Raw genomic sequence first — 25351 nt, 5'->3', positions numbered from 1 at the left:
TTTCAGTTGCCTGCACACTGACAAAACTATGTTAAATTGCTTGCAGACTGAAAGAACGTTTAGTATAGATACACAAATAACAAACAGTGCACAACCCAATAAAATCAATAAACTGCCTTAAGCTCTAAAAAAACATCAGATCACATTCAACACCTTCAACTAAAATAATCACCTTTACCCATCTAGGACTCATCACATTCCTTCTAATGTTAATAATACAATTTTTCTTTATATAAGCTATAAGTGAATAACACTATCCACACAGAAGATAAGATTATAGCATCTGCATGAACAATAATCTACATGAAGTTCAATGGAAAAGTCTAATTATTAAATTTATTATTAAGTAAAAATGAAATTTCTTCTAAATAATACAGTGTATAATAATTATTTGAATCTATGAACCTAAAAAAAGAACAACAAGACACGCTGCAATGCGACGAAACCAGGTTTTTAATGATTGACAGAAGAACTTCAGCCTGAGTCTGTTTTTCTACTTTTAGTACCAGTGACCTTGACCCTAGGGACCCCAAATGCAATCCATTGAAAGGTATCCATAAACTCTTCCTTTATACCAAGCTGTGTCAGGATATGTAGACCCTGACTAAAATTATTCAGTTTCAACTGTTTTTCTATTTTTAGTAACAGTCACCTTGATCTTGAATCTAGGGACCCCAAAAAGTAATCCCATGAAAGTATCCATAAACTATAGTTTGGTCAAGATATGTCAACCATAATTAAAGATATTCAGTTTGAACCATTTTTCTATTTTTAGTAACAGTGACCTTGTCCCTAAGGACCCCAAATGCAATCCCATGAAAGGTATCTATAAACTCTTCCCGTACACCAAGTTTAGTCAAGATATGTAACCCTAACTAAAGCTATTTAGTTTCAACCGATTTTCTATTTTTAGTAACAGTGACCTTGACCGTGAACCTAGGGACCCCAATCACAATCCCATGAAAGGTACCCATAAACTCTTTCTATAGACCAAGTTTAGTCAAGATATGTCAACCCTTACTAAAGTTATTCAGTTTCAACTGTTTTTCTATTTTTAGTAACAGTCACCTTGACCTTGAACCTAGGGACCCCAAAGCAATCCCATGAAAGGTCTCCATAAACTCTTCCTATAGACCAAGTTTAGTCAAGATATATCATCCCTAACTAAAGATATTCAGTTTGTACCATTTTTCTTTTTTTAGTAACAGTGACCTTGACCCTAGGGACCCCAAATGCAATCCCATGAAAGGTATCCATAAACTCTTCCTAAAGACCAAGTTTGGTCAAGATATGTCAACCCTAACTAAAATTATTCAGTTTCAACTGTTTTTTCTATTTTTAGTAACAGTGACCTTGACCTTGACCCAAGGGACCCCAAACACAATCCCATGAAAGGTATCTATCAACTCTTCCTGTACACAAAGTTTAGTCAAGATATGTCAACCCTAGCTAAAGTTATTTTGTTTCAACCGTTATTTCTATTTTTAGTAACAGTGACCTTGAGCTTGAACCTAAGGACCCCAATCGCAATCCCATGAAAGGTACCCATAAACTCTTTCTATAGACCAAGTTTAGTCAAGATATATCATCCCTAACTAAAGTTATACAGTTTCAACCATTTTTCTATTTTTAGTAACAGTGACCTTGACCCTAGGGACCCCAAATGCAATCCCATGAAAGGTATCCATAAACTCTTCCTATTGACCAAGTTTGGTCAAGATATGTCAACCCTTACTAAAGTTATTCAGTTTCAACTGTTTTTCTATTTTTCGTAACAGTCACCTTGACCTTGACCCTAGGGACCCCAAATGCAATCCCATGTAAGGTATCCATAAACTCTTCCTACTGACTAAGTTTGGTCAAGAAATGTCAACCCTAACTAAAGTTATTCATTTTCAACCATTTTTCTATTTTTAGTAACAGTAACCTTGAACTTGACCCTAAGGACCCCAAACACAATCCCATGAGAGGTCTCCATAAACTCTTCCTATTGACCAAGTTTAGTCAAGATATGTCATCCCTAACTAAAGTTATTCAGTTTCAACCCTTTTTCTATTTTTAGTAACAGTGACCTTGACCTTGACCCAAGGGACCCCAAAAGCAATCCCATGAAAGGTACCCATAAACTCTTTCCAAAGACCAAGTTTGATAAAGATATGTCAACCCTTACTAAAGTTATTCAGTTTCATAGGTGAGTTTGACGCCGCCCAGCCGCCCGCCTGTCGAACAACGACGTTTGTCATTCTAATAACTGGGTTTCACTATGTGAAAACCTGGTTAATAATTACTTCAGAAGTGACTATGTTGAAGACTTAATAAAATTTCAGATATATTCCCTTGTTACTAAATATAGAAAGTAGTGGAATCTCCACCATAAATGGAGACCATATAGCAAGACTTGCTGCCCTTGCTTCAAGAAAAACCTTTACATAACTATAAGATTTTAACAGAGTGTATTTATAATGAACTTGTAGCCCACAGGCTGGGGCCAATTTTTCTCCATGGGCATTATTTGAATAAACATGGTAGATAACCAATCCACAATGTTACACACCAAATATTTAAGCATTAGGCTTCATAGTATTTGCCAAAATTTTTTTGTAAATCTTCCTTCAGGTTGCATTGGCAACCAGAGTTCTGCATGGAATTCATTTATTTAAACAATTTTGAAAAGGCACAAACCAAGGATCATTCCTATAAAGTTTCATTAAAATTGTCCAAGGGGTTTAGGAAAAGATGATGATTATAACCAAATGTTGACACTTTTCCTTAAGGTTGCCATGGCAACCAGAGTTCTGCATGGAATTCATTTCTTTGAACAATTTTGAAAAAGCACCAATCAAAGATCATTCCTATGAAGTTTCATTAAAATTGTCCAAGGGGTTCAGGAGAAGATAATGATTATAACCAATTGTTGACACTTTTCCTTAAGGTTGCCATGGCAACCAGAGTTCTGCATGGAATTCATTTCTTTGAACAATTTTGAAAAAGCACTAACCAAGGATCATTCCTATGAAGTTTCATTAAAATTGTCCAAGGGGTTTAGGAGAAGATGATGATTATACCAATAGTTAACAGTTTTGTTTAGGTTGCCATGGCAACCAGAGTTCTGTATGGAATTCATTTCTTTGAACAATTTTGAAAAAGCACCAACCAAGGATCATTCCTATGAAGTTTCATCGAAATTGTCCAAGGGGTTTCGGAGAAGATGATGATTATACCAATTGTTGACAGTTTTGTTTAGGTTGCCATGGCAACCGGAGTTCTGTATGGAATTCATTTCTCTGAACAATTTTGAAAAAGCACCAACCAAGGATCATTCCTATGAAGTTTCATCGAAATTGTCCAAGTGGTTTAAGAGAAGAAAATGATTATAACCAAATGTTGAAGCCGAACAGCTGACAACGAACGCTGGACGACAGACGCCGGACATAGACTGATCACAATAGCTCACCTTGAGCACTTTGTGCTTAAGTGAGCTAAAAAGGAACAACCAAGGATCATTCCTATGAAGTTTCATCAAAATTGTCCAAGTTGTTAAGGAGAAGATGAATGTTATATAACCTATTGTTGACATTTTCCTTTAGGTTGCCATGGCAACCAGAGTTCTGAATGGAATTAATTTCTTTTAACAATTTTGAAAAAGCACTAACCAAGGATCATTCGTATGAAGTTTCATCAAAATTGTCCAAGCGGTTTAGGATAAGAGGATGATTATAACCAATTGTTGACATTTTCCTTTAGGTTGCCATGGCAACCAGAGTTCTGCATGGAATTAATTTCTTTGAACAATTTTGAAAAAGCACCAACCAAGGATCATTCCTATGAAGTTTCATCAAAATTGTTGAAGTGGTTTAGGAGAAGAAGATGATTATAACCTATTGTTGACATTTTCCTTTAGGTTGCCATGGCAACCAGAGTTCTGCATGGAATAAACTTCTTTGAACAATTTTGAAAAAACACCAAACAAGGATCATTCCTATGAAGTTTCATTAAAATTGTCCAAGCCGTTTAGGAGAAGAAGATGATTATAACCAATTGTTGACAACGGACGACGGACATAGACCGATCATTATAGCTCACCTGAGCACAAAGTGCTCAAGGTGAGCTATAATGATCGGTCTATGTCCGTCGTCCATTGTCAAAGGTTAGTCAAAAGGTCAAAGTCAAGGTCATACGAGGACAACATTGATGCTCGTTTGCAAAACTGTACACATGATCCAAATATCATTGCTGTAGCTTTAAAAATAATAAAGAAGGTCAAAAGGTGGGTGGCCAGCTTTGGCCCCAGGGGCATAATTTCAACTGTTTTGCTAGACAGTCATCATATGATGCTCCAGAACAAACATCAAAGGTATGAGCCTTGTGGTTTGAAACAAGAAGATTTTGAAAATATTTCTTAAATAAGTCTCTAGGAAACTTGTGACCCCCGGGGCAGTGCCAGTTTTGACCCCAGTGGCATAATCTGAACAATCATGGTAGCAGACAACTAAATTATGCCTTATTTAAAATAGCAAGTGTCTGCATAGCTGGTTCAGACAAAAAGATTTTCAAACAATCCCAATTTAAGTATACCAAACCTGTGAACCCCGGGGGATGGCCAGTAATAACCCCAGGGGCATGATTTGAACAAACATTTACAAGCAATTTTGTTTAGATGAATGCGAGAACTAAAGACACTTTGGCCAATAGAGCTACAAAATGTCCTTTGGCCTTTCAACAGGAACAAGGCAGAGTAATTCACAAAATCAACTGCAGAACCAAAAAAGCAAGTTGTCTCCCTTTCATCCTAGACTTGACTTAACATGTAAATTTGGCGAAAAATAGACAAATTTGGTCATGTAGACTTGGCTAAAAATAGGTTAGCTAAAAATAGCATTTTTTTAAAACTTTCAAGGCCCATAATCTAGGCATGCATGGGGGGATGTGGCTGGTTTTCGAAAGGAACCATGCTCTGATGGATATCAAAATACTGTACAAGTTTTATCAAGATACAATCATAACTGAAGACTGTATTGTGTTCACGAGCAATTATTTACAGAGGCACAGAGGCACTGACGCACGGACGCACATACTACAAACACATAACCATTGCATAAGGTCTTCTGGCCTTTGGCTAAAAACTGTTATTTCTATTGTTTTCTTTAAAGCTGAATCTCACAGTATTACCATTTTGACAATATTTTGTTTTTTGTCTTGGAATGAGCCAATTTTGTGTAAATATCTCAAAACCAGTGATATAAGAATGCTGACAAAAGATTTTATCGTTACAGTTTTTCATATTTCTGTTTGCAATTTAATGTTTTGAAAACTGCATTAAAACTGATGTTTTTGAGCATGAATATGAAAACCTGCCATCTAATTTTTTCAGCAGTCTTATATCACTCGTTTCTATGCATTTTCACAAATGTTTGCTTGTTCCATGACAAAATTTAGAAAAAGTTGATGAAACATTCAATCTGTGAGAGTGCAGCTTTTAAGCCTAGCAAACATTGCTAGCATAAGTACATGTATCTAGTGATTACATGTGTTACACATCTTTAATAAATTAATTATAGGATGTGCATTAAACAATATGCATGGTAAGCTTGAAAAGTTTTATATTAAATTGAGATTTGGTAAAAAAAATGCTTCTAACTGACTGTTAATACATACATAACACGAGTTTCACACTTGATTTGCACTAATGGTATATTTACTATTATCTTGCTTCTTTATACAAATACCAGAAGTAAACAGAAAGTTTGGAAAACCCTGTGAAATGATCAGATCCGCCTAGTTACCAGCATCTTGGATCCATGTGAAGATCTGTGATAAAAAGTGCATAAGTTATATTAAACAGACTATTTTCTTACTAAAGTCTAAAATATGGTAAACATATTTCTTTATAGGCAAGGTGGTTTCTATTTAAAGTTGCTTGAGCTGAAGTGTTTTATAAGTCGTAGGGTTCAAAATCTGAACCTATTACACTTTTACACCCATGTTTACAGTAATAATATAATACAGTTCAAGAGTATGTCACAGACAGTTTGCAAATTTAGTTATCAGGAACAGTTTGTACAGCTGGTTGAACAACTCATTTGCAAGCTTAAAGTTATTTTATGTTTTATGGGCATGTAAGCTGAGTTGGTTATGCACATAACTTACAAGCAGGGATTCCCCAGTCCAATACCCATTACTAGCCGCGCTATTTTCGGAATGGCGAGAAAATTGAACATGTCTCACAATTCAGACCATCAGGGCTTATGCTTATCTTTCAACTGCCCTATTTTTATGAATAATACTTTTTGACTCCCCTCCCCCCTCCATCCCCACCCCTGGGCAACTATTTATAAGCTTCAATGTTGATTTAAAATTTCTGAAACCAATACAATGAGAGACATGATGTTCTTGTAAATAAAAGGCAAATCAAGTTATTGCTGCTAAATAGACTTGCAATGTGCATTAATAAAAACTGACATATGAACTGTCAAATCAGTGTTTAACACTAGTAGCCTGTTTTTAGCTTATTTGTTTTACTTAAAAGACCATTAAATTTACATACCATGAGTTTGATGGTTGGATAGTATTTCACTCCAAAATTCCAGTGTTGTTATCACAAAAAACACTTAAATGCATCAAAATAAGTGCATTTTGTTTTTCAAAACATTTTGACAGATTGCGCAGGGTTGCGTCCCCTGAAAATTTAGTCAAAACGGCATCAAAATGTTTTTGTTTATTTACTCACCAGGTTGCAGATTCCACAGAATCATCTTCTGTCTTGAATCTGGCAGTTGGTTTTGTAAAAATACGCCACAATAAAAGAAAAATCGCCACTTTTAAATATTTCTGTTATGGTGGCGGCCATTTTTTTAGTTTATGAAGTTTGTACGCCACCCTAAGTACTTAAGTAGATCTACACAAAAAACAGCTGCGAACAAGTACGAAAAAATCTAAATAAACTGGCTAAACAGCTTAGTTTGTACGCAAAAAAATACTTTTTTTGTACGAAGTTAAATAAAACTGGCCCTTAATCCACTTAAAATGTTAAACTTTCATAACTTTGTCACAGGCAGTAGTGTATTTCATTATTCATTTCATCACTTTGCTACGGTAAGGTCAAGATTAAATGATTAATGATATAAAAATTAAGGATGCATTGTTTTTGTAAACCAACTGTTATACTTAAGGTATATATAACAGGATATTAACACATGTACCGTATTTCTTCGACTATAAGACGGGGAAATTGGGTCCCGAGTTTGAACATTTAAGTAGGGGGCCCGTCATATAAGCGACGCTATAAGAAATTCAGAAATAGTACAGTTGGAATCAGTAATATTCAACATACAATATTTGACTGACTGATTTATTGTATGTTGATGACACCCCAATAAAAATGACACGATCACACCCATCAGATTAAGACGACCATCTGATATGTTTCGCTACAATGAACACTCGATATCTTCTAATTGGCAAACCCTTGTTATCAGTCTAAACACATTGTTTATCACAGGAGACACATTTTGCTGCAATAATAATTAAAATATTTAAAAAAAAAATCACTGTGTTATTTTTTCATGTTGGAAATAAAACTTTCTGTTTCCTTATGACTAGGCTTCACGTGTATCATGCAGACTAACTAGCAGGTTTCAATACACATTTCATTAATCGTCACATTAATTTATCCACAATCATCAATGGTTACCGTATTATATCATGCATAGGACGCACATTTTTACCCTTAATTCTCGTCTTAAAAATTGCCTGCTTCCTTTCTATGCTATTAGAATTTCATCTGTTTTTTTCCATTTCAGGTCGAAAATATTGGACCGGGGAGGAACGCGGTAATAGTAAGTATCTGTACTGCGTCACCGAAGAGAACAACTGACATAGGTAAAATTACGCAAGTTAACACACTCAGAAATATATTGAATGTTTACTTTAAAATGATTTATTGAGAAATAAATTGCAAAAACCATGAGTGTTTAATTTTTTATAAAAGGGACGCTACTCACAAAAACTCGATGTGAGTCAGCACTTTAACTGGATTGAGTTATAACGGCAACGGAAAATCGGGAAAGGAGGTAAATATCAATTAATCGTTGTTCATGATTTTAATGTTTCGATATTTTACAAAACATTTTGTTGTATGTTACTGTTTTAAAAAATTAATAAAGGAATGTGCATAACGCAAAGTAGCATTATTGTCACTATCAAATCTTTTCAAATGTGCGAAGGTGTGAAAATCACCCGCTGTCTGTCATTAGAAAAACATCAATAGAACAAACTATTGCGATGGTAATACCTTATGGTTGTTTGTTCGCACTTTACCCGAAGTGCCTTCCACTGGCAAGGCTAATTACTGACACGCATTAATTATGCCGACATGCTTAAATCCGCGCAGCGACAAGCCTTATCAAAACAATCATCAGTTTTGACAATACACAGTTTTGTTTCGATTGCAACGGTTGACTGTCATTTAGAAGGCATGTGGAGACTATTGCAATGGTTGACTGTCAGTCGAGACTATTACGGCATTTGTATAATATGCGTGAAAGTTCTCAAAATGTCTAGACAGATATAATTGTTGTGTAAGCTAAATTACCAATATACAACAATAATTATCGAAATACACAAGACAGTTATCGAAATATGCCTTATATACAATTTTTTGTTTGTTTTTTACTTCAATATATGTTATAAATACTTTACCAACCTCAATTTTTCGACTCCAATTTTGACATTTTTCCTCTGCGTCCTATCTTATATATTAAGGGTTTTTACCCGTTTTCTCAACTATTTTTTTGCCTGCGTCCTATCTATGCTAGCGTACTATACATGATATAATACGGTATTTATTTTTCCTAATTTAAGTCCCATCAACTGCAATTCAAACAAACACTGCAAAATTTTAACTCAATAACACATGTATCAGACTGTGTCGTGTTTGTCAGCTGCAGATCAAACAGTAAAATTTGCTTCATCACAGCACGAGCTGTGCAATAATTAAAGGCGCATGGCAATGGTTTGTATTTAAATTGGTCAGTCTTTCCCGTATGATCCCATTTTACTCCCAAGATTGCATCTAGGCTGGTTAGAACATATCATACGATCGGAAAAATAATAATCAATAATCCTCGTCTGAGAACCTTCAAACCTTGGCCGATATATTTGAGTTTACTAAAAATATGAACTAGAGCTGTCACAGGAGTGACGAATACCCCCAAATGCCGCCTGGACACAGGAATGGCAAACCATTCCTTTGAAAAGAGGCCATAACTCCAAGGTTACTGCACACTGCATCTTCTTTTATCATGCATGTATTGTTTTATTTAAATCTGTTGAATAATTTAGAAGTTACACTGCTGACAAGAAAAACTAGCTGATGCTCTAGCTGATCTCTTCTGGAATAAGACATCTAGAGCATTCACGAGCTTTTCTTCCAACACGATCATCATCAATTTTACAAGTACATATTTGGGCTTGAATGCATCCTTATCCACCTGGGAATGAATCCCGGGACTGTTCCTGTAGCCGAATTAACAAGTCCATCTGACAGGTCAATATTTGTAGTAAGCACTACTGTGGCAAATATGCCATATTTAAGTTCTGCTGGTATTCCACTGGCATCTGGTTCAAATGAAGCATGCTGGATTTGTTTTGTTTGTTCATCTTTCCAAGTGTCAATTACTTTTAAGGTAAATATTTGCTCATTTAGTTTTTGAAGGATCTATCTAACTTGACCTGTATCTTCTGATGTTACACCTGTGTACCAAAAAATGTTCAAATCTGTCAAGCCTTTCATGAGTTATCGTCCGGAAACAATTTTTCTATTTTTAGTAACAGTGACCTTGACCCCACCAGCCCCAATATCGAACTTGATCTGTATCTTCTGATGTTACACCTGTGTACCAAAAATTGTTCAAATCCGTTTAGCCTTTCATGAGTTATCGTCCGGAAACCATTTTTCTATTTTTAGTAACAGTGACCTTGACCTTGGCCCCACCAGCCCCAATATCGAACTTGACCTGTATCTTCTGATGTTACACCTGTGTACCAAAAATTTTTCAAATCTGTCAAGCCTTTCATGAGTTATCGTCCGGAAACCGTTTTTCTATTTTTAGTAACAGTGACCTTGACCTTGGCCCCACCAGCCCCAATATCGAACTTGACCTGTATCTTCTGATGTTACACCTGTCTACCAAATTTTTTTTAAATCTGTCAAGCCTTTCATGAGTTATCGTCCGGAAACCATGAAAACCGACCGACCGACAAGCTCACTAATTTGATCTGTATCTTCTGATGTTACACCTGTGTACAAAAAATTGTTCAAATCCGTCTAGCCTTTCATGAGTTATCGTCCGGAAACCCTTTTTCTTTTTTAAGTAACAGTGACCTTGACCTTGGCCCCACCAGCCCAAATATCGAACTTGACCTGTATCTTCTGATGTTACACCTGTGTACCAAAATTTTTTCCAAATCTGTCAAGCCTTTCATGAGTTATCGTCCGGAAACCATTTTTTTATTTTTAGTAACAGTGACCTTGACCTTGGCTCCACCAGCCCCAATATCAAACTTGACCTGTATCTTCTGATGTTACACCTGTGTACCAAAAATTTTTCAAATCTGTCTAGCCTTTCATGAGTTATCGTCCGGAAACCATGAAAACCGACAGACCGACCGACCGACCAACCGACAAGCTCACTCCTATATACCCCCTCAAACTTCGTTTGTGGGGGTATAATGAACCTTTATCTGTATGAAAAAATATGTTAAATAAATCCTTAACCGCATTGTTCTATTATTAACCTACCTTCACATTAGAGTGTTCACAGTTGGCAAGACATCAATGATTTTCTTCAAACAAATGAACAAATTTAGTTGATATCGACTGTTTAGCTTGAGCACTATCACAGATTTGGTGAAATTGAAGTGCTGGATTTGCTTTAAAAGTCTATCCTGTCTTATAAACAAGTCAAGACAAAAACATCAGATTTCACAGGCAAAGTTAGGGGGTCGTCTTATAAGCAGATCGCCTTATAGTCGGGTAATAGTATGGTTTTCTGTTCAAACTAGCCAATTCAACAGAGCTCGCTTATCATTGTGTTGTTTCTTTCAATGCTATCTACACAGTTGTCAACTTGCCCCTATATGTAGTCTTGGTCCATCAGTGCTTTCAGCACTTTGATTTTAGCAGAGGTAAGAATGATAACCTTGACTCGTGATGTATTACCTCCCTGGGGTAATAAAGCCACCATGTATAATGTGCATACCAATTTTGAGGACTCTACAACAAGTCAATCAGAAGTCACTGAACAGAAATGAAAAAATGGCACCGATAACAACACAGTGGATTACAACAATGCTGAACAAAGTAATACATACATGTATGTGTCTTCCAAGCTTTGAAAGTGACACAGAAATAGGTAATATCAATCGATGAAACATAATTGTGTAGTTACTCTGATCAAAGTTTCATCAGTGTATTTTGGAAAAGTTACCATGAGCATATGATTTGGCAATTAAAACATCATCAATCTGAAAGATATATTTCTTTCTCAGCCATGTTACTGGATACAATTGTGTTTTTTTTCAAACATGACAACATGCTTTAATGTACAGTTAATGCAAAGAAAGTTTATGTATACTTCCAAATCATCTCAAGGGTTCTAGAGAAGAATTCTTTACCTGTCATTGACGGCAATGAGAAACTGGGGCAAGGAAGGCACAGTTGACACAATTGTGAGATATTGTAACATGAAGTAATTTTACATTTAAAGAAGACTTCTTACGGATGTTCCTCATCAGGTTTTTGTAATGACTTGTATCTTCCTACGGCCAGGAACAGCTGAAAAATAATTGTTTGTTTCAATATCTATATCATTGAAACTGTTATAATTGTCATTTATTTCATAAATGATTGTGCCATCATAAATGACGTTATATATTTTTTATATATATATCTAGTTTAATAACTATTGATGTCATAAATAAATAGCATTGTAAAGTGTACAATTTTTATACAGCAACGTATGTATTAAGTGATGAAAATCATAAAGTTAGTATAAATGATATAAATAAAATATCACAATTGTTACAAGTCATTCATTATGAAATTTATTAAACAAGTCTCTAAAAATAATGAAAACTTTCACCAGAAGTAATATATCAAACAATTCTTGATATTCAGACCACAAACATCATCACAAAGTTTCATCATGATTCCATCAAAAATTCTTTAAAGTAATGTAATTAAACAAATATCTTAATTCATCAAACTGGCTTTCAGCCTTCCAAAAAAATTAATGACCATAAAAATTTACATGTATACTGGATGAACCTTTGTTGCACCACAGTACTTCACAGTCAAATAAAATAACAATGACATAAAATTAGACTAAAACAGCATTTTGCTGTAACCTATATATTTACACCTTTTATAATACTGTGTAAAATAAAACAAACAAAAAATAGATTTGTGTTCATAGTTCACGGATTTCCCCACTTGCCTCACATGACACAACAAATGTTCACACGATTTCTAATTTTAAACCAACCAAAATGGAAGTCTATTCATAGAAATGGCAGTAAATAGTTCGTACCATTGTTTTGAATACACAGCTGATTTTAATTGGCTGTTACATAGTTTTTTCTAAAATATCTGGGCCAATAGTGAGAAAAGTAGGTCATGTATAATTTATTGACAATTGGTACTCAAATCAAATATTTATATTGACAATTCATTTCGCCAATATCAACCTCTACATGGAAATAGTTCCACTGCCTTAATACCAAACTGCATTTGGAACTCCTCGGCGATTTTATCGAAAAAAATGGCCGAAAAGCTCCGCTGACATGAAAAATAAATCCGTAAATGTTTCGAACTGAATACTGAAGTACATTGTTGCTAAACAGAATTAATTCAATACTTTGAACTATCAAAATATTTTAAAATATTCATCGTACTGTAGACTCTTCAAGTCAAATCATTAAATATGATGTGTTAATGACATGACACAAAATGACCCGGTTTATCCAAGATGGCGGATGAATCAACACATGTTAATAATTAATTGAATAACATCATCACCTTATGGTCATATTGGCTGAATTTAATGCAATACAATTAATGACTGGTGAAAGGTCACCCACTACTAAATAAAAAGTAAGTTGCAGTAAAACACAGAAATACGAACATAGTGAAAATCCAAAAAACAATAACATCGTTTTGCTTCATGCCATAAGTAGATGTTAATAATTGTTGCAAATAATGATAATAACTCGAAACAACTTGCATTCTGCGTCACAGTTGTCATCTTTCTGCATAAAACATATATTACAGTACAGTAGGGTATTTCTTTAAAATTGTGATATTAATGCACCAGTCAATTGTAACCACGGCCACCCCAGGTCCGGGGATATACCGGAATAGCCGATGAAATGGGTCGTGTTTTTGCTTTTCAGGTGGCCCCACATTGCCGGGTGAATGCGGTGGTTTTGTCTGCTTTAAATATAGCGGGTAATTGGCCTTACCTAGGGTCCTCGGGGTGCAAGGACCTTGGCGGGGATTTTACCAACTGTTCGTCCCCGCATGGCATGGAATTTAGCCGGTGTTGGCTGTACTGAAAGTCAAAGTCTCCGCTATTCCCCACATCCGGGGGAGGGAGGGGGGGGGGGGCGTGGTTACAATAGACTGACCAGTGCATAATTTGGTTCCCTTTATGCCATGTTGATCTGATTCATACCATAGTTAGCAATAACAACGTAAAAAAATTAATTTCATGCGGTATAGTTAAGTGATATATCATTTTAAAGGTTACGTCATCACAAACTCAAATGTGCACATTTTTTTAAAATCCATCAATTTTTGACAGAATTATGGCCCTTTTCATTTTACATTTTTATCAATTTTTCTGCCAGAATAGGTCAAATTCAAAACTTCGGAATTTAAATGGAATAAATAATGTATAACAACACATTGTGTTTATTTTCTATAAATTTAATACACATTCCTAAATATCAGAGCTTAAACATGTTTTAAGCAAATTATTTCACGATAAAAAAATTGATGAAAAAATGTCTATTTTTAAGAAATTTTAAAAATTCTGTATATTTTGAAGAATGAGCTAGCAATAAGGTAAAAGTCAAAGAATATTTACATTCTTCCATTCACTGCTTGACTGTTGCATTTTACAGTTAATAGTATTATAAATATGAAGATGAAAGGCAAACAAAAAATTAGTTGCCATGGTAACCATTCAATAAAAATACAAAAAATGCTAAGAAACATTGCTTTTTGTTAAAAAGGAGAATTATGTATATCTTGCATTGATTTGCCTGACAATTATAAAAAAGGCGAACTTCAACCAATCTAGCAATTCTAAATATTTTAATATAAGTATGAGATTGTCAGCAATTTTCAAGGTTAAATTATAAATGTAATTGTATACAAAGTATGACCAAATGAATACAAAATAACAGAAATATTTCATTGACTGAAGCGGACATTTAGGCAGGTTTTTAGACAACCGGTACAGTTTCCTAAGAACTCTAGTTACCATGGCAACTGTTTAAAGTGACACACTAATATTCAATATCAATGCATACACATGTATAACAAACCTATACTTTGACTGTTAAACCTTTAACTACTTACTTAATAATTCATTTATGGAAAATATTTAGTACCGATAACAAGATTGTAACCGTGTATTTAATAGCTGAAAACGCAAAATTATTAAATGATTGGTGAATGCTTAAAGATTTACTGTGATCTACTATGATCTCAAATGGTAGAAATACTGTGTTTTATGCACATTTCCTTCAAGTTAAAATATGTATCCTTCATTAGAACCATTGTTTTCGATATCTATTCATCCTTTTTGGAATAATTAAACAATAGTATTAATTGTGGTAAATCTTAAGTAAGAGAGCATCTTTAAAGAACTGACTTTTTAAATTGACATGGAAACTATAAACACGAATAATACCACTTACTGTTTAGAAACATAGAAACAAACAAAAGGACAATATTTCGGTTTCAAACCAAATTTAAAATTCTTTTGTGGTTAATTATTGGAATCAAAATGTGCATAGATTTGGAATCAAAATGTCCATGCATGTATTTGTAACCATTCATAACATGTGAAGTTTTACACATAAAAAGACAACATTTTATATGGAAACATTTTCACTCTATAATCACTCAAACAATGAAGGAACTGTTCATGCTGTACCGGGGTATTTGGAAGTGCAGATACTTCTTATTGCAAGAAAATTAATCCTCTTTGCACTACACTGTAATCTTGGATATTGTAGGAATTATGAGAGAATCTGTGAGACACTTCATGGTACTTCATGACTGTTGCATGATAGAATCACTGTCAAATACTGAAAAATACAGTCAAATTACACCAAGCTTATTTTTTCTCAGAAACCATCATGAGCCTCAAAATATAACAAAGGAATGTGTTGATTTCAAAACACATGTACACAAAAGAAACTACATGCATTCAGTTTATTTGGCAACATACATATACAGATGTATACATACAGTTTAAAAAGGTTTTATCACAATTAATTAAGGGAATACATTATATTACCAGATATTATCTTAATTAAGTTGACATACATACAGAGAGAAGTAAGGATTTTCTAATTTAAAACTTCATACTGTTCAACATTTTTGTCCACTTTTTGTACATAGCAAATTACTTTTTCTTTATAATAATTTATTTTTCCTTTCCAAATTATTCCTCAAAAAGGTCAACATTATATTTTTAATAGAGCAAAAAAATACAATTTGACAAAAAAGTACATACAATTAGGTTACTGAATCTGCATCAGTCAGGTGAAACTGAAAGTAAAAAGAAACATATCAAAGATAATTATGTATTATTCAGAGAGGGACAACTATGCACTATATAAAAATTATATGTAATGAGGTTTGATGTCTATACACAGTTTGGTATTTATCAGAATAAATTTAAGAATCAATTCAACTTCACAGCTTAGAAAAAATGTGAAAAGCATTTATTTTACAAATAATAAAATGTGTCATCATACAAAATGACACAGTTTATAAAGAGTTCTCAATAACTTGAAATAAGGTATAATGCCAAAGAAAATTAAGCAAATGGCATGTTCATGAGATATTTTGTCTCCCATATAACTTCTGGAAGGGCCTCACACAGAGATGACGTAGCTCATTAATTATGTGTATTCAGAACGAGGCGAATTATTTATGCTAAGAACAGTCGTATTTAGCACTCTGAGAAATTATCATTTATCATCATAAATTTACATAAATTACAAGAATATTTATTGTCTTCATCAACAAGACGACTAAAAAGACCCTAAGACATCATTAACAGGTTGTTACTGGTAAGTTTACATCGGTTTACAAGATTTTTTATTTGACTCTTCGGCAGACTTCCAGGAATCGCCATTTTGTTTACGATGCCGATGGCAAATTTCAAAGATTTCGATACTCATGTAGTTTGAATGACACATGTATATTTCCAGCCTGAATGGTTTGCTGTTGTCTGAAGGGCATACAGATATTGAAACAATGAGGATATTCGGCTTAGGCCATAATCATTCCCAAGACTTTTGTTCCAGAAATGTCTGCCATAGGCACAAAGGGAATGAGGTCCGGCCGGTACTTCACAAGTTTGAGTTATTCGTTTCGAAGCACGAATATATTGGCATAGTCCACTCATTACTAGCAGTGAATCTGTTTGGTATAGTTACTACATTATTATAACTGGCTGAAACTGCCTATTTGGTTCAAATGTAGCATCCAAACTAACTCCTATGAGGCAATGACCTACTTTTGTGGTTTACGGGTCTATATTTAGATTACCGGAAAACGGCTTTGTTTACGACATTGCCTGTGCCGTATAGATTATAGATTTTACCGTAAAGGAGTTTATTTTACGACATTCGTAAATGTATAGATTATAGACTTTACCGTAAAGGAGCTTATTTTTTACGAAATTCGTAAAATGTATAGACTAAAGTCTTTGCCGTAAAAGGGACAATGTCAACAAATTGTGTTCGTTCTTTAAGGACGGAAAACACAGTTTAACAAATTATATTTCAGATCACACATTATGGAAGAAGAAGGCGAAATGTCAATGCCTTCGCCAGACAAAAGGAAAGATGATTCAGAACAGAAAATTTGTCGGTTTCTCAAGAAGGGGGAAGAAGTTCTTGACACTTTTAAAATGTCAGTCAGGGCATTTGAGTCACAATCGTTACAGTTCAGAGAACTGCAGAAAGCTGTCCACGATCTGAAACGCAAATCTGACAGCACTGATGTGGAGGTTCCTCCAAAGAGGGCGAAACTCAGCAAACAACCAGGCACTGCAGAAGCACAACAGTCCTGCAGTGCTACGCCAGAAGAAATTGTATCTGACTCAGATGATGACATCTCAATGCTTGTCAGACAGGAAGTCGACAATACTGCTAATTATACTACAGGGGACAGTTTCTTTGATAGTATAGAGCAGTTTTTCGAACACTTGGTGAAGCAATGACCGAAAAGGTAGCCAACACTATCAACAAGGCCCTTCGGGGAAAGACGGACAATGAAAAGATGAAAAACTTGGCGAAAAATACAAAATGCCATCAAACATAAATAACCTACAAACGCCAAGACTGGAACCTGTCCTGTGGGACCAACTTAAGAACGGGACAAAGAGCATTGATGCGAACCGTCAAAAACTGATTGCTGCACTTAATTTAACACTTCTACCCATCGTGAAGGCGTTGGAAGAGCTGCACCTCAACAAAACCAACAGTGGGGACAAATTGGCGAAATATGTTGGAGATGCATTCCGCATAGCTGCAGGGCAAATTTGTGCCATCAACAATGAGAGACGGGAGTCCGTTAAAAGGGAACTGACTTCCAAGTTTAAGCCATTATGCCAGGTAGCAACTACCAGTGCCACGAATCTTCTGGGGGATGACTTTGGCGAAAAAATCAAAGTGCTTGATGCCAACAAGGACATTAAGATGACCAACAAAAATCCACATAAACCGCTATCTTTTTTAGGGAAGCGGGGGGGCGACAAAACACCTATGACAACAAGTACTTACCACAAGTCCCAAAACCCAAAACCAGCAAACTACCAACAAGCCTACAGGAACTTCCCACAACAAAGCCATCAACCCCAGCCAAAATCAACCAACCCGCACAAGCCTTATCCGAGTTACAAAAATCCATTAGGGCGTTACGGGAAGAACTACATCCATCCCAAACAACAGAAGAAGTAACCGTAAGTACTGGCCTTCGCAACTACAGTTTAACTAATCATCCAGGAAATTTTAAAGGTGGCAAAACACAAAAGTATCTACATAAGTGGAAACGGGTCACAAATGACAGATGGATATTACATACAATATGTGGCTATAGAATTGAACTGGCATCAAATCCATATCAAACATCCACTCCAAAACCCATCAAATTCTCGGACATTGAAAACAATCAATTGCAAACAGAAATTTACCGCTTATTAGATTGCGACATTATTGAAAGGGTTCCATTTCATTCCGAACCTGATGAATATGTGAGTAACATATTTTATCGACCAAAGAAAGATGGCAAGATCAGAGTGATACTGAATTTAAAACATTTCAATGTTGATTTTATGGAACACACACATTTCAAAATGGAAACACTTCGCAATGCAGTAAATGCTATGACAAAAAATTGTTATTTTGGTTCAGTTGACTTGTCTGAGGCTTTTTTCTCCATAGCTGTCCGATCTGAAGATCGAAAGTTTTTTAGATTTTGGTTCAATGGCAAGAAATATCAATTCCAGGCTCTAGTTATGGGTCTTACAAGTGCTCCTAGGGTGTTCACCAAAATTATGAAACCAGTGTTTGGGACACTTCGGAAACAAGGACACATTAGTACTGCTTATATCGATGACTCTTGCTTACAAGGGGACACTTACGTCAAATGTGAAAGTAACATTTTCGATACCATTGAACTTACGGACTCACTAAGCTTAACTGTTAATTAATCCTTCCAAATCATCGCTCATACCAAGCAGACAAATCACCTTTGTAGGTTTCATTTTGTGTTCTGAAACAATGACTGTGCGCTTGACAACAGACAAGATGATCGAGATAAAAACTCTTTGCATACAAATGGTCAATTCAAAATTTATCACTATCCGTAAGTTTGCAAAACTCATTGGTATGATGGTGGCAAGTGAACCAGGCATCCAACATGCAATGCTTTACTATAAACCTTTGGAAAAGATTAAAATGAAAAACTTGAATTTTAAGAAAGGAAATTACGATGCATTTATGAAAGTGTCACCCATCATTAAAGAATAACTTGATTGGTGGATTGGAAACATTGAAACAAGCTTCAAACCTGTACAAATCGGTAATCCTCATATCATTATTGAAACTGATAGTTCGGGTACAGGATGGGGCGCAACAATTCCTGGAACATCCGCTGTTGCTCAAGGTCGTTGGTCACACCAAGAACAAAATTTGCATATCAATGTTCTTGAGTCAACGGCATGCAAGTTAGGTTTACAAAGTCTGTGCAAACATGAACGGAATGTACATATCCGTATTTTCACCGACAATACAACATCCTGTTCATACATACACAAGTATGGGGGGCGTAAAACAGATCTGGATGCTATCGCACAGGAAATATGGAACTGGTGTATTGAAAGGAACGTTTTCTTGTCTGTGGCTCATATCCCTGGCAAAAGCAATATTACAGCTGACAAATTGTCGAGGAAATTCAATGATGATTTGGAGTGGGCGCTTGATGTTGGGATTCTTTGCCAGATTGAGAATGTATTTGGGGAAATTGACATAGATCTGTTCGCGTCTAGACTAAATGCAAAGGCAGATTTATATGTGTCACGCTACCCTGAACCAGAAGCATATGCAATTGATGCTTTTACGTTGGACTGTACCAGCAAACATTTGTATATATTTCCTCCTTTTAGCCTTCTTCCTCGGATTCTTCAAAAGCTCATGAGCGATCAAGGCACAGCAACCCAAAGCTTTTGGCCCAAACTAATGTCAATGTTGATCGAGGATTGGATCGAGCTACCACGGCCACAGAGGATTTTATACCTTCCACACCAGCCGGAAAAAAGTCACCCCTTACTGAAATTGAGACTTGGTGCTTTTCACGTCTCCAGATCGGTTTGCGGGAACAGGGTTTTTCAGATGATTCGACTGAAGTAATTCTATCATCTTGGAGAATTTCAACTCTAAAACCTATGCTACTTACATTAAGAAGTGGTTTTTATTCACACAAATGATTCATGTTGATCCGATGAAGCCATCTCTTTCAAATTTTATATCTTTCTTAACCAGCTTGTATAATTCAAAACTACAGTACAGCACTATTGGTACTGCAAGATTGGCTGTGAATCACTTACTTAAAATATGTACGGGAATAGATTTCAGTGAATCAGTAGTGGTTAGCAAATTCATGAAAGGTATCTTTGAACTAAGGCCCTCATTGCCAAAATATTCGAAAATATGGGATGTTAACACAGTATTGACCTACATATCACGCCTTACAGACCATCTTCCACTCTCGATTCTGTCAGGAAAGTTGTGCGTACTGTTTCTGCTACTGTCAGCACAGAGAGGTCAAACCATCCATTTAGTGGAGATACAGGACATTTCTTTCGGTTCAAATGATATTCAAATTGCAACAAATCACTTAATAAAACAATCGCGTCCTGGATATCATTTAGCTCCAATAACTTTCAAGCAATATGATAAGGATCCAAAATTATGCATAGTCCGCACATTTCGAGAATACCTGGACAGAACCGCTGCTCTCCGCGGAAAAGTAACAAAATTGTTAGTAACCACCCAAAAACCACATCCCGCAGCGTCAAGAGACACAGTTTCACGCTGGGTGAAGAGTCTGCTCACATCAGCAGGGGTTGACAAGTGTTTTAAGCCCCACAGTGTACGCTCTGCCTCTGTATCAAAGGCTAAAGAGAAAGGTGTTAAACTAGAAACAATCCTGAAATCAGCTGGTTGGTCCAATGCACGGACATTTGCTCGTTTCTACAATAAGCCTATTGCAGATGACCATTCCTTTGAGAATGCAATTTTAAACAATTGTTAAATGTTGTTTGATATCATGACATAACATGTATGCTTGTACATAGCACTTTGTTTCTGTTTATGTAACCTAGCTTTTGTGAAAACCACATACTAGTATTTTGTTATATACTTACATGTACATTAAAGTTGAATATAGTACCTATTTGTCATATTTGGCTACATTATTTTGCAAGAATGACCAACTCTCAAATCTCTGTGTGAGGCCCTTCCAGAAGTTATATGGGAGACAAAATTGTTGAATTAAACGATACTTACCGATGTAACACACCCACCCTCCCTTAACCCATTCTACTTTGGACATTCTTGCAATTGTTCACACAACTAATCCTGTCTGCAGCATTAGTTGTGTTTCTCATCTCTAAAGACTGAATACACATAATTAATGAGCTACGTCATCTCTGTGTGAGCCCTCCAGAAGTTTATGGTCGACAAAATCAGAATCAAACTACAACTTCCCTCTTACATCGGTAAGTATCGTTTAATTCAACAATTCTCTGGTAAATATGCATCATAGTTCTAGTTACCTCAGTTTTGCAATCCTTTCCATCATTCTGAGTGGCTGAATTTGAGTGGCATGAATGTATTCTATGGCTTTATATCTCACTGAAAGGAAGAAAAGATTAAATACAAAAGGGAAAAAAGACCAATAAATGACAAAACTGACCATCCAGGAATTGGCAGACTTACTAATGTGTAAAAATACTAACAATATTTAGTCAAAAAGTAAGAACAGCCATTTATGGAATGTGATGTTTAAAATCATTTTAAATGAATAATCTCAACATTGAGTTAAAAATAATGACAGCAATTGAAATCCTGTCATAACAGGTATTCCAATAAATTTGAAGACTAATAATGTTTGAAAAGTTGATAATTTTTACAGAGAGTGATTTTACAATCCAAGTAACTATACAGAACATAAAAAAAATCCTGAAATGTTCACCTTAAAACATTGATATGTTGAAATTTGAAACTTTCCCATCATTATTTAAGTATAAGTTACTTAGTGAGTATGTATGATCTATAAACAATTAAAATTGGTAGGCATCCAATTCACTGTTTAGAATATTAAAAAATGCTTACTTTCCTAGTTTCAATTGTGAATGCCTATATATAGATACTGTATATAAGCCAGTCTGCTTTTTTCTTATTAACCAATATAACACTTAATGGAAACATGGCGTTGTAATTTGATTAATTGATTTTTGGTTGTCGAGCTCCTTTAAGTTATTAAATATGAATTTGTCGGGCAATGCCATTGGCAGAAACATGTGCATAAACAATAACAAACTTTAGCTTGACAGATTTTTAATTAATAATTTAGAATGGCTTTAATAAAAAATAACCGCCAATTCTCCATTAGTTTATTTTCTTGTTTTAAAACCGAAACTTGTGACCAGATCCCTAAGAACCCGGTCTGTTGATTTCATTAAAACCGATCACACTATCCCAAATAAAAACAATTGCAAAAGTCTTATTTATTTAAATTATAAAACAATTGACCAATTGTCATGCAAAAGAATTGGCAACCCCTAATAAATAGCGTTCTAAATATAAAAAAACAATGATATATGCATAAACCTACCTCAATGTTTACTCAAAATAAATTACTATTTACAGAGGTTGGCATTTAAAGTAAACACAAATTACTTCCTGGATAATTCGGCTTTTAAGGTTGCATGCCTTATGAGTCATCAAATTGTTCTTGTTTTTGGCCACTCTCAGAAACGATGTGTTTATAAATAGCTCCTGCGGAAAAATGCAACAGATTACTGAATGAAATGCATAGTATCACTGTGTAGATAAATGAATTAATTTTCAGAAAATCGATGATGCATTGTTTTTTCTTTTCGATTTGGACCTGTAATTCAGCATGTTTTATCCCTTGTTTTGTTTTTTGTCAAAATAAAAGCAGAAAAACTACATAATAATTCATAAAAGTTATACTCACCGATGCAGGAGACTTGTAAACTCATTGACAATGAAAACAATTCTTCAAATATCCGAAATCGGAAGTATAAAATGTCAGTCAAAACGTCCCAATCCCGGAAGAAAAACAACATATAACAAAAAATGCTTGTGAAACTTTTTGCTTGTTTTATTTTGTTTTACATAATTAGATAAAACCCGTACTACAGTTGATAGATAATTTATTCATGATTATTTTGGTACCATTTTCGGCAGTAAGTATAAATGTTTGCAGGAGTAATATCCATTGGAGTGAGGAGTGGTGTTAGCATTGTGCAGAATAGGGAAATGTAAAATACGACGTCACGTTGTTATTGCTACCATAGTAAAATATTTTCTTCAACTGTAACACTTCAATATTAAACACTGCATTGCAAAATAGAAACACAAAAGTTTCACATAATTTATCTTGAGCCAATATCATTGTTTAATCACACAAATGTGTATAATTACACAAGTGTTTCATTGAACACTAATATTCCGATCAGCTTCTGTCATAGCATAGCATTGCCATTTTGGAACTATCTAGCTGATGCGCGTCATCTTGAAGCTCAATATACATCAAGTTGAAAATTATAGACGTGTTCACTACGTGACGTGCCATATCAAAAATGGTAAAAAATCATTCAATGTACAATTATTTGAACTAAATAAACTTAGTGCTTGAAATGCCATTCTTGGCTAGGAGGAAAAAGTTGGATGTGGACATGAAGAATCGCCAAAACAACACTTGTCAAAGACTCTGAAGTTGCTGTTTATTTGGACTAGTCAAGTATGAAACTTTTCAACAAGATAAAGTTACTATAAATGATCCTGGCATTAGGACACGGAGCTAGCCCGGCTGTATTATCTTGACGGTGCTAAGCCTCTGGTGAGCCTTAAATGCCTTGATTTGAAATCTGCCACTTATTATTCTCTATCATTGACTACACATTTTTCAGGTAAGTGTAAATTACAGTATTTTCTTGTATGTTAAAATTAACAATTGAAAAATATAATGCATAACGATAAAGTTACTATAAATGATCCTGGCATTAGGACACGGAGCTAGCCCGGCTGTATTATCTGGACGGTGCTAAGCCCCTGGTGAGCCTTAAATGCCTAGATTTGAAATCTGCCACTTATTATTCTCTATCATTGACTACACATTTTTCGGGTAAGTGTAAATTACAGTATTTTCTTGAATGTTAAAATTAACAATGGTAAAAGATAATGCATAACTTAATTGTGCATGCTCGGGATATCAATATTGTATACATGTATATAGCTTTAAGGATATTAACAGTGTTTAAATAGCCCCAAAAGGTCTTATTCAATGAAAAAAAATAATCAAAATACTAGAATGTAGACAGGATTTTGACATCTTTTGGCAAATAATTAAATTCAAAGGCGTAGCCAGGCTGTACTAAATGTTACACACAACTGTGAGAGGCTATGGGATGGGGAATCCCTGTAACCGTAGGGGGTTAAAGGGGGGGGGGGGGCATCTCCCCACGGAAAAATGGAACATGGAACTAACATGTTTAGCATTGATTTGTATTTGTCGGAATTTATAGGTTTGAGGCAGAAGACTGTAGTTACCAAGTGACTTTTAAGGCTCTGTTAGCTATCTAGCACAGAGAAACAATGCTTTCTATAGCTGATCTTCCCTTTAAGGTTTTATTCTGATGTCAAAACATAGCTTAGCCCTCGATGTTGATTCCATGTTTGGCCATTTTTTTCATTTTTCAAATTGATGTTACGCATGTGCGTAAGTGCTTAACGCTGGCTACGCCCCTGAAATTGTTCTATTGCAATTTTGGGCAAATTATTCTCATTGGTATGCCTATCAAGCATCAAACACGTATGTCTAAAAAAGATCAATAACAAGAGCTGTCACAGTATGTGACGAATGCCCCCGAATGTGACATTGACCTACGAACAAGGTCAGCACATGAAAAGTTGATCTTACCTTTACGTGTCAAATACATATGGCAAGTTATTTTAAATTGCCTCTGAACATAAAAAAATACCACCCATACTTGACAACCTACACTGTTATGTCCTTATATTCAGAATTCCCTTGTGAATAAACACTTACTTTCACCTTAGAGGTAGGGACATGGGTCTTGCACGCGACACGTCGTCTTGGTATGTGGAACACATGTGGCAAGTTATTTTAAAATCTGTCCATACAAGGGAAAGTTACAGCCCGGACACGACAACCTATACTCTATGTCCTTATATGCAGCACTCCATTGTGAATAAACACTGAGTGTGACCTTGA

At 35.2% G+C, this 25351-nt stretch overlaps 1 protein-coding gene and 1 long non-coding RNA gene across 2 annotated transcripts in view; both read right to left on the bottom strand.

Annotated features, from left to right (window-relative positions):
• Positions 1-25351, bottom strand: part of LOC128234618 (zinc transporter 9-like) — a 308991-nt gene that overhangs the window by 97537 nt on the left and 186103 nt on the right. Inside the window, exon 12 of the mRNA XM_052948969.1 lies at positions 11778-11833. Within this exon, the coding sequence (XP_052804929.1) occupies positions 11778-11833 (56 nt within the window). The remainder of the gene's footprint in view (positions 1-11777; positions 11834-25351) is intronic.
• LOC128234624 (uncharacterized) lies at positions 13886-22753 on the bottom strand. Its single transcript, XR_008260981.1, has 4 exons — positions 22703-22753; positions 21642-21720; positions 15807-15841; positions 13886-15375 (listed from the first exon to the last, which is right to left on the bottom strand). It is a non-coding gene; the product is annotated as an uncharacterized LOC128234624 (long non-coding RNA).

The sequence above is a fragment of the Mya arenaria genome, chromosome 5 (genome assembly GCF_026914265.1).
Source record: "Mya arenaria isolate MELC-2E11 chromosome 5, ASM2691426v1".
NCBI classification, from domain to species: Eukaryota; Metazoa; Mollusca; class Bivalvia; order Myida; family Myidae; genus Mya; species Mya arenaria.
This window is presented reverse-complemented; position numbering and strand designations above follow the sequence as displayed.